This window comes from Leptinotarsa decemlineata, unplaced genomic scaffold (genome assembly GCF_025532065.1).
Source record: "Leptinotarsa decemlineata unplaced genomic scaffold, Ldec_3_MD MMD2_tig00001064_RagTag_RagTag, whole genome shotgun sequence".
Classification (NCBI taxonomy): Eukaryota; Metazoa; Arthropoda; class Insecta; order Coleoptera; family Chrysomelidae; genus Leptinotarsa; species Leptinotarsa decemlineata.
In genome coordinates, this window is record NW_027412558.1 from 5,704,824 (window position 1) to 5,729,220 (window position 24,397).

Below are 24,397 nucleotides of genomic sequence, written 5' to 3' on the forward strand. Positions count from 1 at the left end.
TAAGAAAATTAGAAATCGTGAGATCCAAAGTCGATTAAATTAGAAAATACCCCCTTTGAAGATTCACCGGCATAAGGTAGGTGTATAACGTCCTCATTAATCCTCAGTTCGCACAAATTGCGACTCCTGGAGGTTGTCGTTCATAATGGGGCCTATTAAAATGACATAATAATTTAAGAGACTTGAACAAAAATAATCTTTCTCAATGCTTGTTTCGTTATCCAAGTTAGCATCATTCGGATGAGAAAAAGTGTTTTCAATAGATTTATTTTATACCAAAGTTTCCCAATTCTACTTGTGATAAAAAAAATTGTATAACATTCCACAAGGAGTTGGTTTCCACAGGTTTCCATAAGGATGAACAACTTCATATGCATTAGATACAGATGCAATATGAATTTCATAGAACTCAATTTTTTTTTCAAATCTTTTTAATACTATACAACTATACGTCAAGATATTAGTGTGGCAAATCAGAAGACGTCTAAAAATTACTTGAGCGTGTACAACCATTTTTACATTATTATGAATAATTGTTTGGGGAATTTTCATACCCTATCACTTTTGTGTGGAAGTGGAGCTAAAAACAATGAGTTTATATTATGACACCCATTACAATTATATATTGTTCTATCTCCGAAAATGAAAACCCCTTTCTATCTATCGGCACAATAAGTAAAATCCAAGACTTATGATTGACTTATAGATTCTTTCAGAACTGTCAGTGTCACTTATAAAATTTGTCATTAGTGTGTCAGTTTCTTACATAACATAACCTCATTATTAAAATAACTAGAATTTCCTGAATTATTCAATTTTTACTTCTAGTAAAAATGGGAAACGGCTTTGGACATGTCCCAAGGACTGGGTTTGACTTATATTTCAAACCTGAAATAACTCCCAGCCCCCACGAAGAACCTACATTTGATCCATTATTAGGTTTCGAATCAGGGAGAAAAGAAAGAGGTAGGTTACAATTTCATAATACTTCACGGTCCTTTTTTCATAATTTCGCTCTTTCAAGTCATGATTGCGACCGAGGAAGAAATGAGGTCTGCGAAGTTACCACTGGAAGACCGTGACTACTGCGCCCATTCACTTCTGAAATTCAGAACCTGCAGAAGAGATAATTTTCCATGGGTTGTGAATTGTTCACATGAAAAGCACGAGTACCTCAATTGTAAATACGATGAGTGAGTAAAATCGTTAATAAATATATTTATGTCAATAACTTCGATCCGTTTAAAATGTATTTTGCTGTGATAGAAGTTATTATTTGTTTCAATGGCTCGCATTAGAGTTTGATAGTCTTCTTTCAGAAATAGGACCACTCAAAAATCCAAAAGGTACACCATACCACTTTCTTTATTCATGCTTTAAATAATATTATCACTTTACTTCCATTTCTGTTATTATTTGTTGGCAATATCATCTTCAAAATCAAGCTTCAGAATTGAAAATTTCGAAAATTTTACTTAGGGTCACTCTAAAACGTTTTATAAACTTTTATTAATAATAACAATAAACACAGAAACACTAAATTTACAGATATGTCACCAAAGAATATCTGAAATCAGTCAAAAATCATCATTTTATATGTTGAAAACTCAAAATAGAATAAGCAATAACATACAAGTTCCAATCTTTCATTAATAAACTATTAACATGGTAGTTTGAGATTTTTACTTCAGGCAATCAATTAGAAGAAAAGTTCATTCCTTTTAATGGTTCCAAAAATTCATCAACATTTTGAATGTGTTTCAGATTGCTCTAGAATTTTTTGCGTGGTCTCAAATATGAAGTTGCAGTTAATTTAAATAATAACTTTAAACCAAAGTAAATTATTTTCAAAATATTTCATTTCCGAAGAAGATATCTTATTTTTTATCAAAATTCAGTTACTAAAATAGTTAATTATTGACTTTTATGTAGCTTTATCCCCAAAGGTAGACTTGAGCACCAAGTTTTAATTTCAGAGTTGAGATCAGCAGATAAAAATAAATAATAGTAAATGAAAAAAAATATTTCTCAAAACTAGCACTAGCCATTAAAACAAATAATGAATGCATTCAATTTTCTTACAATATTGATAATCCCACTTGTAGACATAAATTCAATCAATAATATTCAAGTCTCACAACTGTTTGTATCTTTTAGCTTTGTAATAAGAATGAAGGAGTACGAACGAGAGAAAAGGTTAAGAATTAAACAGCAAAAGGAAAATGCTGCAGAAGGAGCTTGAACTAGAAAACTTGAAATAAAATGTGAAGTGTATACAATTATAGTTTGTTTTGAATAAGACTTTGTATTTGTCTTTAGATAAATATTGGTTCTATAGTAACTTTCATAATTATTTGACTAATTATCTGTTTCTGAAAGGATTATGTCTTAGCCTCTGAATTTATCTTCCAAAGTAATGCTAATTAGAGGTTTAACACCTCCTGCACTATTGTAATCTGTAAATTGCTGACCTCTACAATAGTTGGAGAGGAAGTAATTTTTGAACACATGGTAAAACATCAATCAAAATGGGATTTGGGGAATATATTCTACTGGTGAACAGTTTATGGAGAAAAAATAATCTTCCTATTCATTAAATAGTTTTCTTAGATGGAATTTGATTTCAATGTAGTTATATAAAAAATCTCCCAATCAGAGACAATAAGAATTTTGTTCTCATGAAAGCTTATTATCTTACAATAATTACCTGATTTCAAAATCTATAATGAAATTTTCACCTCACGATTCAAAATATAATGAACTTGAAAGGAAAAAAATTTAAAATTATGAAAAAGTTGTCTTTCACAGATTATTTTTTTTGTACAAGCTTAAAGGAAAAGCCCATTTGCAACAGCTCATTTCCTTTATAAGCATTGAATTGGCAGAAAACATTTGAAATGGAAATTGTAACAAAATATCACTCATTGCAACAAATGAGTTTTTTTGTACAATTTTACTTATGAGAATTTGATCTCAGTTCTAGCTTTTCTTACTTAACTGGGGATGTCTTCAACAAAATAACATAATTTCCTAATAGACTGTCCACAGGGCTTGACTAGATACCTAATGAAGGTATACTCTGTTCCAAAATAAGGGGGGTCTGCATAGAAAAATCAGAAACCGTGAGAGATACAATGCAAGTTAAATTAGAAAAACGTTGCCCATTTTAGAGCATATTCCAATGAAGTTTTAGAATTTGAAAATTCCCATTACTTCTGGAGACATATTGGCTTTTTTGAATACATGAATGAATACATGTCAAAACTTCATTCAAGTAAGCTCTGAAATGAGCAACTTTTTGGCAGTTTAACTGGTTTCTGGTTTTTTTATGCTATCCCCCTTACTTGAAAAACCTGTACATATTCATTTGAAAATAAGAGGGTATTTTCTGATATTTGGAATCGAAGTAATATCAGTATTCAAATCAAGTGAAAATTTTATTACACAGTGAAAGTATTCCAAAATAGCCTGAGTTACTTTTTATTTGCAGAAATTATGATTAAGTTTAAATATATCAGTTTTGATGGGGAAAAATTCTCCTCAAACAAATATATGCGCTACGCACCGTTAATTGTGAATAAATATAACTATTACATTAGAAAACTGAGATTTCTGATATCAATGAGAAGTTATTTCGTAACAAATTTTTCTTCAACAGAAATACTTGAAGTATTATTTGAAAAACCTAAATGTAGGAAAAGAAAATCACAGTAAAATATTTAATTTCTTCCATAAATAACTGAAGCTTAAGAATTATTACAAGCCAACTAAAGAATTATCACCAGTTGCTTAACACAGTTCATTCGCTTATTTTCCAAATCGTTTTGTCCTGAAAACATATGGAGCTGCATAGCTGAAAGAAAATTGGAGTTTTCATTAATCTTTGCTTTGATCTCTTGTTGGTGACTATTTGATGAGGTTATCAACGTTCCTAAAGCCACATAAGTTCGGAACTGGGATTCGGTATCTGTCAATTTTGTTAGGATATCGGGTAAAACTTGAGCTAGAACCGAAAACCCTATTTCGTCACTACTTTTGATGGTGAGAATCGTCAGGTTCAGTAAACATGTTGCCAAAGCCACCTAAGAAGAGAGTTTAATGAAGAAGTTGAATTGAAAATATTGGAAAAGAACTCACTTGACCGCTTTTGTTCAGTTGTCCCAAAGAAGTGAAGTTTTCCATAATGTCAAACCTGTTATTATACACTAAATTCTCGCCAGGTTCATGTAAGCATAAATTACAAATGGTCCTGAGAGACACAATCATATTATTGACTACTGTACAACTATTTGTTATATAATTTTTCAGTTTTTCCATTATGATGCCGTTATTCATCGAAGAAATTATTCTGTTGTTGACTTTATCCCTAACTGCTAGTCGTATCACGTCCAAAACAGGAAAAATTATATCTGAAAAAGGGAGACGCATCAAAATAATTCACTTGAAATTCTAAATATTTTCCTCACCATCTGGCCAATCGAGTAACTTGCGAAGTAAATCGAGGCTACCACCATCATTAGGAGGGCCAGAACAAAACTTCACGACTTCTTCCAACTCTTCGTCTTTTAGCCTATCGTTACCATCACCAGTCTTCAAGTTGAATTCTTTGAGTTTATTGAGGATTACGTTGGGATCTCCCACTTCGAAGGAGCGGTAAGAAGTAATAGGAAAGAAGTTACCAGCAGCATTTTTCGAGACAGAACTAGAACTTGCAGTTACAGGAACATTATTCAGGCTGGAAGAAGCAGTAGGGGGTCTTCCGCCACTCCCTAGAGACGTTGAGTAGCTGCTGCCGCCTTGAAAAAGAGTTTTGTTCTAATATATTCATTATCATTTATTGTCTTATGAAAAACAGCTGATAGACTTCAATACAATATCTCTGAAACAATGCCGTGAACGTTCTCAGCTCTTGGAGAAATTGCATTACTATGGTATGGAAATTGTTGGGACAAGGTGTACACAGATTCTGAAGAACTATTCCAGATTATCCAAGTATGGCTAAACTACAACTTGTTGAGCCTGAACATCCATGAAACTGAATTTACAAAATTTTCGATACTCCAAAGTGAACAGCCGAAAAAAGATACACTCTTTATACATGAAGCTGAATGTGAAACAGGATGTAGTAGTTGATTTATACCGATCCATAGTCCTCCCCCCACCACTTTACCTTAAATGACGTCACATGACCTTGACGATGTAACCTCCAGGTGACTGTGGTTGTAACCTTGAACTACGTCATATGACCTTGATGAACCATGTTGAATATCGTTCGGGGTCACACAGTTCACCGACCTTAATTATCATCAAGGTCATTCTAGGTCAATCCCTGACTCAACTTTGAATATCATCCTCATTTCTCCAATGTAAATTCTTGGCGTTGAATGACTAAACTTAAACTTGAGCTATGTGTTAGTCATATGACCTTGTTCAATTCCTCAATAACTTGACCTTGAGCACTACAGAAAGCGTACTTTCAACACCCCTCTCCCTTGTTAATAATTCCTATATATCCTTAGAGTACATGTTTCCACACTCAGATCAGATTAGCTGAAGTATTCGAATAGGTGATGAGTATTCAGTGAATTCCAAGGCGGCAACAAGTTTCTATCAATCCAAGGAGTAAACATTATCGCCATAGAGGTTAGCATTATTTTATATTCTCGAATCATAATTTCACTATATTTTTTAAATGGACGATTTGAAATTTGACATTGGAAAGATTAATTTTGCAATAATTCAACCAAGTGAGGTTTTAGAACAGACGCCTATAACATCCCTGGTTATCGATGAAGAATATAAAATGGAAAAAATGTCAATGCTCTCCATAGGATGAAATCAAGAAGCAAAATACTTGGGGGGTCATGGTAGATAAACATTTAAGATGGAATGTCCATGCTAATTATGTAATTTGATGTGGATTTAACAACTTACCTGTAAATGGATCCAAGTTAACACCTATCTGACTTTGATTCACAGAACTAGAACCAGGGGTATATCTTGAACCACCTGTGAATGGATCTTGGTATTCACTACTGACATGAGGAACATACTTTTCTTGACTATTTTTCAGAATAAAATCAACCACCTTGAAAAAAAGAACATCTCAGTAGGTACACTGACTGGTGACGTATTGGGGAAGGCCAATATAGAAAATTTCAAAATTTTCAAAAAAGGGGTGAAAGAGCATGCTTTCAAGCGTCTGAAACCATCATTAAGTCAAAACTTATTTTTTGACACTTGATCTACCTTTTTTCGGCGAACACCACAAATGTCAACGAATAATGAACTATTCGATAAGCCTTCAACTAGATTTTTCATCAGATAATCAATGATTAGACTAACACATAAAAAACTGAAGATGAGATCAATTTAGGTAAAATCAGGAAAAAAGATATCATTTGTATTTTCAGATCTGTTTTCTGTTAAAATCTGTTTTTCCGTTAACCAGCTGTTGTCCCCTTACGAACCACAACTCTCAAAAGTAAAAACTTGTGCAAGCTAAGGAGTATCGAGGTTTTACCGTGATTTCTAACACGGATAGATAGAAATACAAACTTGATACTTACGAATATCATAATAAAAATTTTTGAAACTAAATACCTGCTCCAAATATTCTGCCGGCAACATATTTTTCGTCAAGAACTTATTTGCTGCTTGATAAGGATCGTCTCCTTTATTATAAGGCAACTTCAAAGGAGGTTTTCCATCCTCCACATCGACAGAAAAAACAAAATCATAAGACTGAAACCATAGTGTTATACTTTAGATTGAATAACCAAAAATATTTCATTTATGAATACCTTTCCTTCATACGTGGTCTTTCCAGTTTCATTCTTATCAGAGCCTCCAAGAACCTCGCCGACCTTATCCCAGTGGCTGTTTTCGCCGTCTTCAACCCATGTATAGGCTACAACGTTTTTGCCATCTCGAATCATTTTCATTTGCCCATTTCTTTTTCCTGGGTCATAGAGGGCTTCTCTACCTGGCAAACTGTTGATAAAATAAGGAGTTAGACTGGATTAGACGCAGGTGAATTTGAAAATATTTCAATTCCCGTTTTAAAACTGATGTTCTGCAATTATTGAGAAATTATTTTGATAACAAAACAAAAAACTAGTGTTTTTTCGGAATAACTATTATATTGTATTAAATATAGTGAGTTAAATCCTATATTTTAACGTAAACATTTATTTTTTCAAGAAATTATTTAAAAAAATAATTCTACTCATGTGAATTTCTATACAAATTAATACTACTTTCTTCTAACTTACTCTGAAACTTTCACCCCACCAATTTCTTGTAAAGCTTGCTGCTTTAAAGCATTGACTTCTTCATTGAATTTCACCAAGTTGACTTCATCCGTTACTCTACCTTCTTCTTGGGTGAAAACCCTGATAATGCCATCGCTGAAAATAATGAAAGAAACCTAAATACTCGATTAAACTTTGATCGTGAGTGCATTACCTGGATCCAGTCACGATATCACCATTTGGCAAACATGCTACAGCCCAAACAGATTGAGCAGGTAGGTGGATTGTCTGTTTATTTTCACCGCCTTGCCAAAATCGAACTGTCCTATCTTCGTCTGAGGTTACAAAACTATCTAAACCATGAGGTCTGCATCTTGCTATACTAAGCACAAAAGTTAAATTCAAGCCAAATAATTTGTAAGTTCGATTATCTTTTCGGACATAAAAAATGTCACAGAAAATTTGTTGAATATAAATATGTCGAAATTATGCTATAATTTCTGGATTGATAATTTTGAGAGGTATACCACAGGGATCAATTTATAACCATTGCTCTTCATTCTCTTCTTCGAAGCATCATCAAGCCTTACTGATTTCAATATAGTACAGTTTGCAGTTGATACCTTGGTAGCATAGAACAATTGTTTATTAAATATTGGTAAATTCAAGAATTGAAGTTTTTCCGACAGTATGATACATATGAATATCCTGTTATTATTGTTGATTTGTGAAAGCTCAAAGTTCTCAGGAACTGAAATTAGAGTTATAGTGAAAAATTTGAAGTTACTATATGTGCTTACTATGCTCAGATGTACTCTGAGACTGAACATTGGCTAATTTTCTGAGGCTTGTCAATAGTTGTGAACAAAATTTTTATGTTGAAAAAACACCTTCAAATTATATTCAAACTTCACCAAAGTTATAGCTCTTGTCGTTTTCAGATAACGAAGAAGTATATGCTCAATAATTTTCATAGGAAATAATAAAAAACTTTGTAGGAACTTTTACATCTACCTCTTGAGACAAAATAATAAGATTGACATTACTACATCATGAATTTCCTGAAGATTTCATTCAGTAATCAATATAATGAATGTGTGAAATACAAAATAAAAATATGTGTAGATCTAAACAATTCCAATCATAATAGCTACTACTGAACAAATTTGGGGTCTTACCTGTAAATGAAATTCGTATGCCCGTAAAAAGTATTCATATTTTCTCCTGAATAGCTCCATACCTTGACAGATGCATCGTTACCGACACTGACAAAATACTTGAGCTCTGGAAAATCTTCTAGACACCTCACAGCATCTTTATGCCCTGAAAAATAAGATGTTCATCAAACTTGAAAAAGGTTTCTTCGACAATTAGCTTTAGTTTTTGAAAATAATTTTACTGGACTTACATATTTTTTTGAACACAAATCTGTAATAAAAAAATATGACCACTCAAGAAACAAAAAACTGTTGCTCTCTGATTAGTAGCAAACGGGAGATAAAAAACTATAACACAGTCATGTTACAAACTAACCATAACCTAAAAAGGTTCTTGTTACAAAATTTTCTATCACTGTAATTTTTTAATGAAATCAATATTTCATACAATATGAAACTTATATTAACTTGCTTTGGGAAAGTATAATCATCAAAAGAAACCATTTACAATGTAATGAATAGGAAAGGAATCGTGGTGATCCTGTTTGTCATCTAACCTAATTTTTATTTCTAGACGTTGATGAAATAATCGGCAGTACCATTTAGAATATGATTCTAAAAAAAGTTATTTTGGAGAAATAGATTTATTTTATTATGTAAACATATTCAAAATTTGTGAATAAAGACTCACAATATGGTATCCATTTTACGAGTGTTTATTACCAGAAGTGAATTTCTGAAGAAACAAATTTTTTAAGTTTCACCATTCTGTTGCGTTGAATCTCCAAAGAAAACCTGAACAAAATCTACCGTGAGCCATTGAGAGAACATTCACCTAAATATGTGATAAACGTTACCAGCAAGAGTATTCAGTCTTTGTCCACTAGAGCTCCACATTCCTATGGTTTTGTCTGCTGATGCAGTAACAACTCTGCCATCACTAAGCTGTTTAACATGCCAAACTGCTGCCTCATGACCAGTAAAAGTCACAAGGGCTTTAGATTGGCCGTTAGCAATGGACCAATATCTTGCGGTATTATCCCAAGAGGCACTGAAGAATGTGTTTTCTTCTAATCCTTTACTCAGGGCGCAGACTGTGTTTGTATGGTCCCCCTTGAACATAAAACTAGGAAAAGGTTCTCCGGGCTTGTAAACAAAAATTGCTTTATCATATCCACCAGTTATAACTAATCCATCAGGGTATTCCTTGGTAGGCTCCAAGAATAGTACACTTCCAACAAAGTTTTCATGATTTCGGTAAGTCATAACTTCATGATAGTTATTGTGCAACCTAAACAGAGAAAGCTGGAATAATGTACTAATTGTTACCTCGGTTTCAAGTCATAAATCGCAAGTTTTGAGACGTTAGAATTCATATTGATACTATGAGAAAGTAAATATGATGTGTTATCCAGGCTGGTATATGAATATTAATGTTGAAAAACTCAGTGATATAACTTGCGACTTACAACTAAAGACTGATGCATGAATCCACTTCGATGAAACTGAAAAAACTGTGTTCACTTACGGATCGTATTTCCAGTACTTTGCTGTTCTGTCTCTGGAGCCGCTTATGATATCATTACTTTGTGTTACTGTTATGGCTCTTATATCCATAGAATGACCAAACAGTGAAGTACTAAGCTGGAATTCCCTAGACATGATTTATTTGTATTCATTCAAATAGAAATTAAATATTTATCACAATGAATTGATATTACTTGCTCAAAATCTACAGTGACATTAACATTTGACAAAAGGCAGAATGAGGTTATGTCAGAGTCAATATGTCAAAAGTCATGCTGACCAAGGATATATAAAAAATTGTCTTTGATGCTGACCTCATCCAGCGATTATACACATCGAAAGGATGACCCCATTAGGAAAAAATGTGCATAATTTCAAATATATTCAGTACAAATTTTCTGAATTTGATTTTTTAAATATTTTAAATACTTGTTGAAAACAAGTATTTAAAATATTTGTTGAAAACAAGTATTTGAGAAAAGAAAATATCATTTTGCTGAATATGAAATGAACATTTCAATCATAGATATCACACTCTAATATATTAAAGTACCAATGATTTCAATTCATTGCAAGTAATACACCAGAAAAATAATACATAATATATTATATATATGATACAAATTGAACTCATGGAAAACCAATTATAATATTAGCATTTGAGAGTGAATTCATTTCTGAAGAAATAAAACCCAAGGTAGAAATGATTGATAAAGCAACAGTTTGTGAAAATGAATTCAATGTGTGCACTTCAGAACTTTCAAGTAAAATTAATGAACCATGTTTGAAATTTTATAGGCATGATATTTCCACCTTTCTAAATACAAAATTACGCCTCTTTCGGTTCTATAATCAGCCTCAACTCCATATTGACACAGTATTTTGTATATGAACTCAAAAGAAGTAGATGGTTTGAAAGAAATTAGGTTATGTTTGATTTTTTGGAGGGTTATGTTCAGACATAACGGTCGAATTTGTTTATATTTTTATTGTAGTGAAAAATGACCGAATTTACATTAAATTACCGTGAAATCACACCAGATCAAACTGTTTCCGATAACTGGAAAGAAATTACGCTTACAACAGGTAGTACATTCATAACCTGCCTTCTCTTTAAATTTACTCCAAACTATATTTCAGGTGGGACTCAAAGTACTCTCCAAGACATAAAGGTCGCTGAAAGAGCAAATGGCTTCTGTTACGAAGATTCTACAAAACACCATACCAGGAACAGATTTATTTATTGGTAAGTACCATGTTCAATGCAATGGGGCTATTCAAATTCAAGTATATGCATGGGGATCTAGTAAACGGTAAGATATATAGAATTGGTAAATTGTGGCAGAGGTTCCTGTTTTGTGTATCTACTATTGAACGATACTGCAAAATCTACTATAGTTATTTTTGTTTCAATGATATACGGGAGAAATGAAAAATTCCAAATTCTATTTTGCCTGCATCTTCTTTGTTCGCAGAAATATTGAAAATTAGTTCAAAGAACTTAAAATTTACCTTAATAACGTTCATACAATTTTTATACAGGGCTCTGTTCGAATTGGCATCATAAACTTTGAAATTTTAAATACAAATATCTACTTTTTATGATTATTAGGTAAATAATAATTATTTTATTATGACCCTGTATGTAAACTGCTATAAAAAATACAGGTCTGTGTTAGAATTTTTAAAATTGTAGGTAACCCAAGTCGTATGTCACCTCATAAAAAAATCATCCTTGTAGCTAATCGAAAGTATTCACCACAAACTTTGAAGAGATTGTCAATATTTATATTTATAAAGAAAATAGGTACAACCAAAAAAATCATTGGAACCAAAAGAGCTATTGTTCAATAGTACCTAAAAATAGTCAACTTTACCTTGCATTTCTGTTACCTTGAATTTACTTATTTTCAGTTTACTTTTATTTTCCAGGAGAATCAACTATGACATTCTGGAATTAGTGGAACACAGTCTTGATGTGAATCTAACAGCAAATCGAGTGAGGTACAGATTCACAGACACTCCTATTTTAGACGGAGTGTCAATATATGAAACATATGAAAATGTGATAGTCTTAGTTCCTACAGTGTGCAGTGTACATCGTTTGATATTTCCACATCCTGAAAGATTTCACAGACAAGTAAGGTAAAACATCAATAGTGGTTGGTTTTTCCAACAGTTATTTTTATTGCAGGACGAGCTTTTAGGAGCTTACACAGATCTTTCTGTTCCATCAATTTTTTCTAAAGCTTCAGCAATTGATGCAAGAAATCCATCTACCTTTTATGTGTTCAGTAATCCCAGTACTGCCAGTGAGTATCACATTGAGATAAGTTTATAGATTTATCAAAATAATTGGAGTAATCTTATTACGAAATGAAATATTTAATTGGTGACTTTTGACTTATAACAATCAACAGTGCAGAAGTAGCAAGATATTTTCCAAAAACTAATATCTCTTAAAAATGTTCTTTTTTCAATCATCTGTTTTTGGTATCATTTGTTTTTGAAATTCAGTTTATTATTATAGTATTACAGTAACTAGTAAACGTTTAGTATTTTTGTTCTCAGGTGACCAACTTCCAAATTTGGCTAGTTCTTATTTGTTTCCTGAAACTGAGGAAGCCTTCTTTGTACTAGCTTATCCGTCTACAGAACTCTTACTTATCAAACAGAACCCTGATGATGGACAAGTTGTCGCCACAGAATTGAAAGGCGAATCTCTGATGCCCAGATTTTTGTCGGGACTTGCAGAGAAATTTCGGTAAAATGGTTTCTTATAAAATGTCTTCGATTATCATAATTCTATTTTGCAGACAGAAAAATTCGGATGGAAGCAATATAGTCAGTCTCTTATTCTACGTGGTGGATTATGAAACATATGTGTTAACTCTGAGTAGGGACGGACATTTGAAATTCTGGTCTTGTGCTAAAGGACAGTGTGTGGCAGTAGTTGATATTCTTGAAAAATCAGGAGAGGTCTCAAGAACCAGGATCCAATCAGGTATTAATAATGATAAATATTTTGTTGGTTGTTCAAGTGATACAATGGCAAAAGACAGGGTTCATATTTCTATGTTTCAAAATATATGCTTTCATTTTTTTGGAATATATATTTAATGGTGTTGAACTCACTGTAGTTGGTTTCAGCAAGTTTAAGGAAAGCTGTCGACGGAAATAGCAGCGAAAGTCTGTTGGCTGTGTTTTTGAGTTTTGCTAATGGATGTCAGTTTCAAATTTTGAGCCCCGTTATAAGAGGACAGGAAATTACAGTGGATCGTTTGGATACGAGACATTCTCCAGAGGTAATGGAACATTAAAATGATAACACTACATTTCTTATAAGGATTACAGCGGAATTCCAATCATCCAAACGACAATTATCCAAATTACTTTTGAGAATTTGGATTTCTTTAACAAAATTATGGTTGCAAACAATAAGTATTCAGAGCTTTTTTTATGGCATAGATAGGCAAACAAATAACTATTCATTATTATCCTACATAGAGTCAATATTTTTTGGGTGTGTTCCTTTAAAATGAGCCTCAGTTTATTCAAATCCACTTATCTGGATATTTAGTGACCTGGACTAGTTTAGGTTCCAGTTAGTCTGGATAATTATAGTTCTGCTGTACTAAGTTTCAATCTTTGAAAAAGTTGAGAAAATGGTTGCGTTCTCCCAACACTCTCAAAATACACCGAAGATAGAAAAACTGACGTAATTAAAATTTTGCTACTTTTTAGAACTATATAGCTTTCAACGTAGGAGTTTGAACTTGCTTTGTAGAATAATTTGTTGAAATAATAACATATAACTTAGAGTACTTTATTATATCAGTGGTGTGTTTCTTTTTCTTGGCTAATGGGTAGATGCTCTTTTACTATTTTTCAAAATGCCCCGTGGATTTTATCAGCATTTGAATAAGATTGATTTTTGGCTTGGGATTTTGATAAACTGTGTCTCAATTGTTTCAAAAGATTTAGATTATTGTTTCAAGTGGTAGCTTAAACTAACATCCAGTCTAAAAATCATAGTTTTACCAAAAAAATGCAATGATCAATCCTGTCGTAAGCTTATGAGAAGGCATCATAGCTCACATACATCTGACAACCGGAATTGAGGGTATCTGAAAGTTGTTGGTGAATACAAGAAGATTGGAATCCGTTGACTTGTTACTCATAAAACCATGTTGAGATGAAGCCATTATCTTTGTAACTATGGAATACTTGCGATTATATATGACCAGTTCAAATAGCAAAGAAAAATTTGACAAAACAGAAATAGGATGATTATTGATGACTTGAAGACAAGGACAATTTTAGCTTGATTTTACACATTTGGAAATGTCTTTAATCCCAGCAAAAGTTGAAAAAAACCTCTAAGGGATACAGTATTTCAGTAAGAAAGATGGAATTCCATCTATAGTCCGGCTTTAATAAATTCCTCTTGAGTTATACAATAGATTATCACCAAGATAATCTGTTTAAAAATCTGTTTTTCCGTTAAAGACAACTCTCAGAAGTTGAGAAACTTGTACGAGGTCTTACCTTTTAACGTGTGATTTCTAACACGGTTGCAGAATCATTGCAGCTTCAACCAGATACATTCTCTCGAGAAACCACGGCCTTTCGATTGTGAGTCGGGCGCACTACCACCCCGGCCAATTCCAATGGATTGATGCTTTCAAAATACATTATGAAAAATAGAGTAATTGGTAATTCTAAAGCCTCACTCCCACTTGAGTGCTGGTGAAATGCACGGGCCGTTTTGAAATTATAAAAAAAAATATCTACCTGTTATTTAAAACAACTGATAAGATCAGGCACTCCAAATTATGTGTCATGCCAACAACTTTTTCTATGAAATAAAACAAAATTCACTCTAATCGCATTGAAAGTTATGAGGCTTTAAATAGTAGCAAAGTTTTGGTAGCGACAGTTTCTTTGTCCCTCAGTGTATATTGCAAAAAGCGATTCCTTGTGAAACAACCAAATAATTTTTCCAGAGTGACCTCATCGATTTTGCTCTCCAAACAAATCGTTTGTGGACAGCATGGAGATGTGAAGATGGCGAATGTGTGGTATACACAACTTCTCTTCAACCAGGAATGAGCCAATCTTCTCGCCACTCGGCTTTGTTACAATCTAGTAACTGGGCTCCGGTTGTCTTGGAAACAATACCAGACGCAAATCAAGCACCTGTCAATGATGGAGAGAGCGATCCGAGACAGATCTATTTGCAACACATTTTCCACCCTGGACGGTTTCCTATGCATATCATTACCAAAGCTCTATCTGTGAGTATATTTCTTCCATGAAAACATCAGGATCATACACCTGTCTTCAAATGATTTTTTTATATACTTCAGATTTATAAAAGATCGACTCTTGTAGCAGAAACACATATTTCGGCTTCTATACTGAAACAAAGGATATGCCTGGCTGTCGATAATGAAATCCAGAACACTCTAAACGGAACAAATGTAACTGATGATGAATATCTAGAATGTGCAGAGTGGTAAGTTGATTGAATTGACTGTATTTCTAAAGGCTTCTGTTTGGATCACACTTATTATTTCTGAGTTGGTAACTTTATGCATTTGATATTACTGGCAGTTGTCACATTAATTTTTCGTGATATCACTTCTAGTAAATATCTAGAAAAATGTATACAAGTGTTGTGAATTATTATTATTATTACTCTTTATTAGCAAATAATGTTCTTCATAGTACAGTCAGTCACTTATAAAATACAAAACAATAAAATATATATATATATATATATATATATATATATATATATATATATATATATATATATATATATATATATATAAAATTAGAGACAAGTCATATGCAATCAGACCAGAACTATACAACGAATCACAACCTATATGTTCTCTGTTGATATAAAAATTTCCTATTCTATTTCTAGTCGAGTGTGTATGAATACTACTTGTGTAGGTTAACTGATCACTCAGATAATTTGGCAACATATTGTGTTTAATTTTAAATATAAATATTAGCATATTCATTGTTATCCTTTGTTTAGCAGACATAAGAGACAGTGTTTCCAACATGCATTTCACAGATGTGCGTTTATTACAACTTAATATTGCCCTCATGGATCTGTTTTGAAGCTTCTGTAGTCTATTTAGATTTTCATTGCTCACAAAATAAAGTAATGTACTGCAATAATCAAAGTGGGGTGCTATTATTGATTTATAAATTGGTAATTTTGCATATTCACTTATTTTATTTTTCAATCTATATAAAAGATGAATTTTTGTGGCTATTTTCTTCTGAATATAACTACAGTGCGCATTAAGGTTCAATTCTTGATCTAATACCACTCCCAGATATTTAAAAGTTGTTAGTTACCCTTTCAATGATGACATTATCAATATAAAGATTCAATGACAGCTGTTCATCTTGCAGTTGTCTCAAACAATATTTGCTACCTAATAACTTGCATTTTGTTTTATTAACATTTAATTATCCCCTGAAAAAAAATGACGCCGGCCGCCGATGGTCTTTGTTCGTCGACTATGCCTTGGTTAAGATCGCGCTCAATTCTACTCGTGCTTCTCAAATCATTATAGATGTCGCGTCGCTTCCAGAATATTCCTATTGGTTTCTGAATACTTCCATTGGGATATACAAGCACTACCAACAGACATATTGGGGTTAGTTTAGTTGAAAGTGCAGTACGGACTGAACTAATAAGGCGATAGACACTTGAGTATCAGTCTGAAGTTAAGTTAGACTTTCAGTAGGGTATTAACAGTGTAGTAGTGAATTAAAGTTGAGTTTAATAGTTGTATAGTGTGGTCAATAATTGTCGAATCCACAGGGAAAACCCATGAATTTTTATTTCAACACAACGTTATATTTTCAACAGTATTTCTACTACATACTGTACAGAATGTAGGGAAACAGTTTACAGTTTTTATGATGAAAAAATGCCTGTTTGGGACTAAGTACTATCAGTGATTATAATAATCGAATGATATAGATAACATCAAGAAATATTAATTCAATTCAAAACTGTAGCTTGTCATTTACTTGGTATATTTATGTTGCACAAATGAATAAAGTCGATATCAACTCTCTTTCCATTGAAAACGATTCGAGATAAGGTAGAATACTTTCCATGAATGCATTTATAGTATTCAGAGGCATATGTCTGTTTGTTATGTATTGGGGCATACAACTATTGTAGATTATGTAAAAACGGTATAAAAATAAAAATGAAATGTACATAAATTGAAAGTTATTTAGGAAATTGTGTGTGAAACGAAATATTTGCTTCTGCTCATATGAATACTCATACAGCTTGTATATTTCATGTGTCACTTGTGCTACTATCGAGTTAATTAAAAACATTTACATTAAAATTCACCAAATCCATATTTTTCTAAATTGTCTTATAGCATTTGGTGGTCAAAAATATCAAAGTTTGTATGAAGATCTAAGAGAACGTATCATATATTTAATGCCAAAACTGACTTGATATAAACAGGTTAATGTTTTTGCTTCTGTTTGTAGGTGTTGGCAGAAATTTTATTCTTGCTGTGTTCAGTACCAAATAGCAAGTCTGAAACCTTTGGGTTTGATGCTCTTGCCTTCTGTGTCAGGAGCAGTATTTCTCAAAAAGTCCTCCTTTTCTTTCTTGAGGCCTTTGGATCCATTGGAACACATGACTCTCTGTAACGATAGCACATACAGCGACCAGTTTGTCAACTTTTCAATGTTAGCTGAAGGTACGGGAGACAAAATAGAAGACAATCATATATTCATGTTTATTTGTAGATGTAGAAACCACCGACGATGTTATGAGACTTTTTGAAGTGTTGGTTTATTTGGAACAACAAATGAGTGAAATGTTCATTCAAGCATTCGAAAAGGAGTTGTTTACCTTGCAAGTACCGGATATTGTAATGGAGAATATTTTAGAAAAAATTCAATCGGAAATGGATTGTCAAGTGAGTTTATTGCCATAATTCAAAAGTGATACTAATAATAATTTGTTTAATGATAGTTCAGTGATCGTCATGTACTCATAATTGAATGTAACTATGATATATGATTGAATTGGCCGATACTTGATGAAAATCTATAAAGTATACAAGTAACTCCGTGTTTCGCTGTACAACTGCTTCCTCAGCTGTGCCTGCATACACCTGTACCATCTGCTCTTAATATTTCCTCTTTCTGAAGCATCCAGTCATATCTACGTGGGAACAAGCAGTATGTATCTAACAGAGGCATTAAGTCAGAGGCTATTCTTAGATTTCTAAGACCTTCATGGTTGGTATGCACAATTCTGGATGCTGAATGCCTCTCCAGGAAAATGTGGAAGGGGAGTAGGTCTAGAAGGTTTTTCATGGCCCTTGACGGTGTGGTGCTAATGGTACCAGAGATGTGCCTGTATGCCTCTCTCTCCAGGAATATGTGGAGGGGAGTAGGTCTAGTAGGTTTATCATGGCCTTTGACGGTGTGGTGCTAATGGTACCAGGGATGTGCCTGTATGCCTCTCTCTCCAGGAAGATGTGGAGGGGTGTAGGTCTAGTAGGTTTTCCATGGCCTTTGATGGTGTGGTGCTGATGGCACCAGAGATAGCCAGGCAAGCCTGTCTCTGTACACCTCTTCAAGCCTGAGCTGATATGATATATTCAAATCATACTTCATTGAAACGTTTTAACTTGGACGTGTTCATTAAATCTGCCTGAAGATGTTCATTGTACCCTTCTTGTGTTTGGGTCTCACTTCAGGATAAGCTATTACCTCACCATGAATATTTGTCAATCTGGATACAAATTCTGTAATTCCTGCCCTGCAGGAAAGCAAGGTTCATTTCGTCCTTGAACTTTTTCTGTGGACTTATGAAGCAGCCTTGAAATGTTCTGACTTTGCCTCTGAACACTTAAATGCAATGAAGTGTCACTGACAACTTATTACTTATTGATCTTAAGAGAAGTTGGAAGGTCATTTGGGACACCTTCACCTGCCACCCTCAAGGTGCCAAGGAGCTAAGTCTAGTTTTATCCCAGGTTCCTTTGACAAGACTCTACCTGTCTTTATCTCCTGAGAACCAGACTGTTCCTCAGCCTGAGGCATTCTGAGAATATGAGTATGGGCCGGTGGTTTACTCCTCCTATATTTGGTTGGAAGATTGGTTACTCTCACCCTCTATAGGAGGATTTCCTCTCTGTCCCATTTTATCAACTGTATCAGGTTCTTCAAAGTAACCCAGCTGAGCAATAGCTTGTTGGAAGAGTACCCAATCCCAAAATGTAATCCAAAATTCATCCTCTCCAGCACAGTTATGGCACCATCGTTAACAGCGAAGGTTTATGTTTGACCATGGATTGAACTGTCCTTGCGAAGAATAATCAACTCCAAGGTTGACAGACCGTGGTTTATTGTCCCTAATCTAACGAGGACTTGATCGCTGGACAGACTGTGACTGCCTCTGTCGAGTAGGTAAGCAACACAGATGGCTTAGGAAGTTGTTTTCCTGTGTGATTTTTCAGAAAAGTGCTCTCCTATGGCTGCAGGGTACTAACTACACAAGCTACTTCCTACAAGCCAAAGTGTACATCTGTGGAATTGTACCTGTGGACCATCTTCATGAATGAGCCTCTACAGGAGGCTATCTTTTGAGGATTTTTGAATATCAGCTTCACCTGACGATACATTGAATACAGGTGTTCATGTTTCTGGTTTTTAGTGAATCATTGTTTGAGCTTGAACGTTTTCAGTCCTGCTCAGGAGAAGTTTGTTATCTCTCTGGATACAGAATCTGCTGATGTCTCCTCAAGAAGTTGATGCAAAGCTTTTCCATAAGGTCTCGACAAGACAATTGAATTATTTCTTGGATACCACTAAATCTTTTCTTAGGTTTAGTTACTGCTTCATGAATTGGAGAGCATTGTCTGTTGTTACAGGGAGGTTGGTTAGGCTTATATTAATAATAATCTTTCTTTATTTCAGAAATAGGTTTCCCTAATATACAATAAAAAAAAAATAGGAAAAGATAGAACAGAAAAATTAACTAATATATGCTATTCAGTAATTTTAAAACTATTACAAGTAACAATAAATAGTTCTATCGCTCCGTGTTATTATTTTACAAATAATATTCATTATTTCTAATTATTAATGCTAGTTATATAGGTAACATTAGAAGATTTATACCGAATCAATTCAAATATTTCACAATCAAAACTAACATATAAAACATAGATTTACAACTTTATCCAAATGTAAGTTATGTTTCTTTTATATATTTTAACAAATGTCTTTTGAAGACATTTATTGATGAACAGTCTTTTACGTCAGTTGGTAGGTCATTAAATTTAATGAAGCCTTTAAAAAATACTGAATTCATACTACTTCTGCAATCTACATATTGTTCTGACAATATGTAGATTGTAGATCTACGTATATGTAGATCTACATATTGTTCTGACAATATGTAGATTGCAGTTATTGCGAGTATAGTGTTCATGGATTTCATAATTGTAGTTGACCAAATTCATGAAATAAGAAGGAGACAAATTATTTATTATCTTATAAATAAATATCATTGCGAAGTACAGTAACCTTTGTAATACAGGCAGCCACTGAAGGGTGGATAACATTGAATTTATTGGTGTGTATCTATTACATCTCAGAATAATTCTCATGCCTCTATTTTGCAATTTCTGCAGTTGATTAATTTTATTTAAGTTCATAGAGTATATGATTGATGCACAATAGTCAAAATGAGGCAGAATAATTGCTTTATAAACTGTTATTTTAGTGGCTGTTGATAAATTACTAGCAATTCTTGAAAAAAAAGTATAATTTTTTTGAAATTTTTTTATGAACATAGTCGAAATGGCTATCAAAAGAAAGTGTATTGTCGAGTTGGACTCCTAAGTATTTTATATTTGTGACGATCTCAGTTTTCTTGTTATCAATATTTATGTCTAAATTATTTATCCCAATTTTGTTGTATTTAAATTTATTAGTAATTATCATGGCTTTGGTTTTAGTTACATTTAATTTCAATTTATTGATATCGAGATATCTTTTAACACTGACTAAGATGGAATTCATTTTGTGAATAGTTCTATCCAAGTCTGTATCACTACATGCTAATAATGTATCATCTGCGAACAGATTTATGAATTCACAGTCCACAAATAAGTTAATATCATTAAGATATATTATGAAAAGCAGTGGACCTAAAACACTACCTTGAGGAACACCCTTGTCATCAACATCCACCTCTACTGTAGACCCAAGTTCGGATTTGAATTTATTGTATGACTAACTTCTACCTGATAAATTGAAATGTTCTGTGACCAACACGTTGATAGTATATCGTTGTATACCCATATATGTAAAATGTATTTATTTATAATGTGAAACTCATTTTTACAGTTCACATCTCATATCTTGAACATGCTCAACAACATCGTTGATTTATACAGAGCCATGCACAAAGTTTTGGAACTTTTAAGATACGAAAACACACTAGCCAATCCAGATAACGAAATAAACCCATCAGCGATGTTCCATTTCAGTTCCCAGTTGGGCACATCTGTTGTAGCGGGTTGTTTGAAGCAACAAGCCGAGATCAGGTAACGTGAAACATATATTCGTTTAAGTTATAACTGTTTACTTTTATTTTTATTTCAGGTTTCAGATCTGCCGGAATCTCCTTCTCGTCTGTAACATTTTGCTGAGTGGTAAAGCTTTTGACAGTGGCGTTTTGGAAGCTATAAGGTCTGTGTGTATGCCGGAAATAGTGGTTTTGACACAAGCTAGTTATGTGATGCTCTGGTTGAGTGGACTGTCAGCGTTGGGTAATTTACCACAGTAAGTAAGAACAAAAATAATTACTTTTGGATATTTATTTGATTTGATTGATTGTTTTTCATAATTTGGGACATTTCAGAACATTTTGTACTGTTTCATTTATTTCATAGTTTTTCACGATGCAACAATTGATCAACTGGAAGCAAAAAATATTTATTTATTGATACATCAGAACTCTTTGGAAGATGAGTGCTGAAATAATCGATTGTTATCAGAGATATGTGACAAATAGTACTATCTTGACGAAGAATCATCCAACATTACTTGTTTGTTTATCTCAGTTTTTAACATATCTGAAACTGCAAACATCAATGCGGCCAACTTCAATGATTTCTTTGTCAGTATTGCAGATAATATAGTGAATGCATTACCTAAAGCTGATAAAAGCCCAGTAGATTATATTGATATCGATGCCATAAACAGATCTAGTGTCAAATTTGAGTTCAAGAAAGTAACTTTTAACCAAATAAGATCAATAGTAAGTAATTTAAAAAATAGCAAAAGCAAAGATCCATATGATATAACTGTGAAAATCATAAAAACTCTTCTTAACATTATAATTGTACCTCTCACCAATTTAATAAATCTATGTATACATTGTCAAGTATTTCCTAAATGCCTTAAAATTGCAAAAGTTATTCCTATCTTCAAAAAGGGTTCAATTGATGATATAAATAATTATAGACCTATTTCCTTGGTTCCTGTTCTTGCAAAAATACTAGAAGCTGCTTTAAAAATCCAAATTACACAGTATTTTGAAGAGAATATGCTGTTTTCTCCATGTCAGTATGGCTTCAGAAACAATAGGTCCACCTCATTGGCAATAAATAATCTTACACAAATAGTGTTAAACGGATATGAAGAAAACATATACACTCAGGCATCATTCTTAGACCTGACAAAAGCTTTTGATTGTGTGTCTCACGATATCTTACTGAAAAAACTCGAAGCTTATAAGTTTGAGAATAACAGTCTAACACTAATAAAGTCTTACCTTTCAGACAGATTACAGTATGTAAATTATAATATGAGCACCTCCGAGCGGCAGTTGGTAAGACATGGGGTGCCGCAAGGCTCCGTACTAGGACCCATTCTCTTCTTAATTTACATCAATGACCTGCCAAACTGCTGTCTGAATGCTGAATCCATTCTATTTGCAGATGATACAACTGAGCTTATACAACGCCAATATTTAGAAACAATTCAACGTGATATGCATAACACACTTTCACAAGTAAAGTTCTTGTTTGAGACAAATGCTCTGAGCGTAAATGAAAGTAAGACTCAAATGCTAACATTTACGCTACGAAACTTACCTGACAGCTATTTTAATTCTGAACCAGTTAAATTCCTAGGCGTTTATATTGATCCGGTACTGACATGGGAAAAGCATATTGCGTACCTCTCGGGTAAACTCTCAAGAACTATCTATCTAATAAGGAATCTAGTATATAGTGTATCTCATAATGTATTAATGACAGCTTACTATAGTTTTTTTCACTCAGCTATGTCATATGCTATACTAAATTGGGGCCACTCAACCCACGCATCCAAAGCATTTAGTTTACAGCGAAAATGCATCAGAATTATAGCCCACATAGGTTACCGGGAATGTTGTCGTCAAAAGTTTATGGAACTATGTATACTTACCTTGCCATGTGTCTACATATTGGAATGTCTATTGTATATGAAACAAAATCAAAACATGTTTAGTAGACATTGCGATTTACACAACTATTCTACTCGAAACAGTCAAAGAATTGTACAAAACTATTTGCGACTCTCCCATACTAGAGACGGAACTAGCTATCATTGCATAAATATGTACAATGTCCTTCCAGAAGAAGTAAAAAACTTACCTTTCACACAGTTTAAGAACAAAATAAAACTATACCTAAAAAGAAAAGCGTTCTATAGCACTGAGGAGTACCTTCAAAATAACTTTAGGGACATGCATTAAATCACTTAATTCTTTTTAACAATGTCTGTGCATCATTTTTTTTTATATCTGTAAGTGTTAGTTGTTAAGTATACTTGTTTATATGCATTTATTGTAAATTTTTATCTAATAAAGTATTTTTTTTTCTTTTCTTTTCGACTTGTGTAAATACTGCTGTATATTAGCATCAATAAATGATTATTATTATTATTATCATTTCATGGAAGATTTTGAACAAGCAAATAGTAGAGTACCGTTCTATGTTTCTCTTATTTTGTTATATCGGTATTTCACATTGGAGAAAGCTGGTCAAATGGCAACTGGCAGCACTCAGTCTTGCCAAGGCTCAACATAACATAGATATCAATGTACCACAAGGGTCTGTACTGGGACCACTTTCTTCTACTATTTACAAATGATATGCCTGAAAAATTACAATTCTTCAATGGTGGTCTCAGCGGTGACATCTGTGCTACTAGAGGTCACAGTAGTCATAGTCATCAGTGCATATGACGACTGGTGTGAAAGAAATAACCTTATTATTTCAGATTCAGGATATTGTAATATTAAGGGAAAATTACTTCAATCATATAATTTTGATGGTGCAGTAGGAACCTCTGGCAGGAAATGAATCTAAAGAAGATACTTTT

The 24,397-nt window shown here is 33.2% G+C and overlaps 3 protein-coding genes across 4 annotated transcripts in view; 2 read left to right on the top strand and 1 right to left on the bottom strand.

Annotated features, from left to right (window-relative positions):
- Positions 1 to 731: 731 nt before the first annotated feature.
- On the top strand, positions 732 to 2,301 carry ND-B18 (NADH dehydrogenase (ubiquinone) B18 subunit). Its single transcript, XM_023157073.2, has 3 exons — positions 732 to 966; positions 1,025 to 1,193; positions 2,158 to 2,301. The coding sequence occupies exons 1-3, from the start codon at positions 834 to 836 to the stop codon at positions 2,240 to 2,242; spliced, it is 387 nt and encodes a 128-aa protein (XP_023012841.1). The 5' UTR covers positions 732 to 833; the 3' UTR covers positions 2,243 to 2,301.
- Positions 2,302 to 3,705: 1,404 nt separating this feature from the next.
- Positions 3,706 to 10,178, bottom strand: Plap (Phospholipase A2 activator protein). Its single transcript, XM_023157072.2, has 11 exons — positions 9,939 to 10,178; positions 9,268 to 9,701; positions 8,432 to 8,576; positions 7,468 to 7,635; positions 7,275 to 7,409; positions 6,804 to 6,993; positions 6,604 to 6,744; positions 5,935 to 6,088; positions 4,467 to 4,796; positions 4,138 to 4,409; positions 3,706 to 4,082 (listed from the first exon to the last, which is right to left on the bottom strand). Exons 1-11 carry the CDS (start codon positions 10,070 to 10,072, stop codon positions 3,768 to 3,770), a joined length of 2,418 nt encoding a protein of 805 aa, XP_023012840.1. The 5' UTR covers positions 10,073 to 10,178; the 3' UTR covers positions 3,706 to 3,767.
- Positions 10,179 to 10,841: 663 nt separating this feature from the next.
- Nup160 (nuclear pore complex protein Nup160) overlaps positions 10,842 to 24,397 on the top strand; it is a 29,506-nt gene continuing 15,950 nt past the window's right edge. For both annotated transcript variants that reach the window (XM_074175567.1, XM_074175568.1), the window contains exons 1-13: positions 10,842 to 11,023; positions 11,078 to 11,183; positions 11,870 to 12,077; positions 12,132 to 12,249; positions 12,509 to 12,701; positions 12,754 to 12,941; positions 13,088 to 13,242; positions 14,944 to 15,234; positions 15,307 to 15,455; positions 17,486 to 17,700; positions 17,750 to 17,922; positions 21,371 to 21,570; positions 21,629 to 21,808. In XM_074175567.1, coding sequence (XP_074031668.1) covers positions 10,939 to 11,023; positions 11,078 to 11,183; positions 11,870 to 12,077; positions 12,132 to 12,249; positions 12,509 to 12,701; positions 12,754 to 12,941; positions 13,088 to 13,242; positions 14,944 to 15,234; positions 15,307 to 15,455; positions 17,486 to 17,700; positions 17,750 to 17,922; positions 21,371 to 21,570; positions 21,629 to 21,808 — 2,261 coding nt within the window. In that variant the 5' untranslated portion in view covers positions 10,842 to 10,938. The remainder of the gene's footprint in view (positions 11,024 to 11,077; positions 11,184 to 11,869; positions 12,078 to 12,131; positions 12,250 to 12,508; positions 12,702 to 12,753; positions 12,942 to 13,087; positions 13,243 to 14,943; positions 15,235 to 15,306; positions 15,456 to 17,485; positions 17,701 to 17,749; positions 17,923 to 21,370; positions 21,571 to 21,628; positions 21,809 to 24,397) is intronic.

Bases quoted from the DNA above. Each gene is read 5' to 3' on its own strand.
- ND-B18 (XM_023157073.2), top strand. From the start codon at position 834: ATGGGAAACGGCTTTGGACATGTCCCAAGGACTGGGTTTGACTTATAT. The intron at 967-1,024 runs GTAGGTTACAAT...CGCTCTTTCAAG, and splicing joins ATCAGGGAGAAAAGAAAGAG to TCATGATTGCGACCGAGGAA. The intron at 1,194-2,157 runs GTGAGTAAAATC...TGTATCTTTTAG, and splicing joins CTCAATTGTAAATACGATGA to CTTTGTAATAAGAATGAAGG.
- Plap (XM_023157072.2), bottom strand. From the start codon at position 10,072: ATGTCTAGGGAATTCCAGCTTAGTACTTCACTGTTTGGTCATTCTATG. The intron at 8,577-9,267 runs GTAACGTTTATC...CTTATTTTTCAG, and splicing joins AAGACTGAATACTCTTGCTG to GGCATAAAGATGCTGTGAGG. The intron at 4,410-4,466 runs GTGAGGAAAATA...TCCCTTTTTCAG, and splicing joins GTTACTCGATTGGCCAGATG to ATATAATTTTTCCTGTTTTG.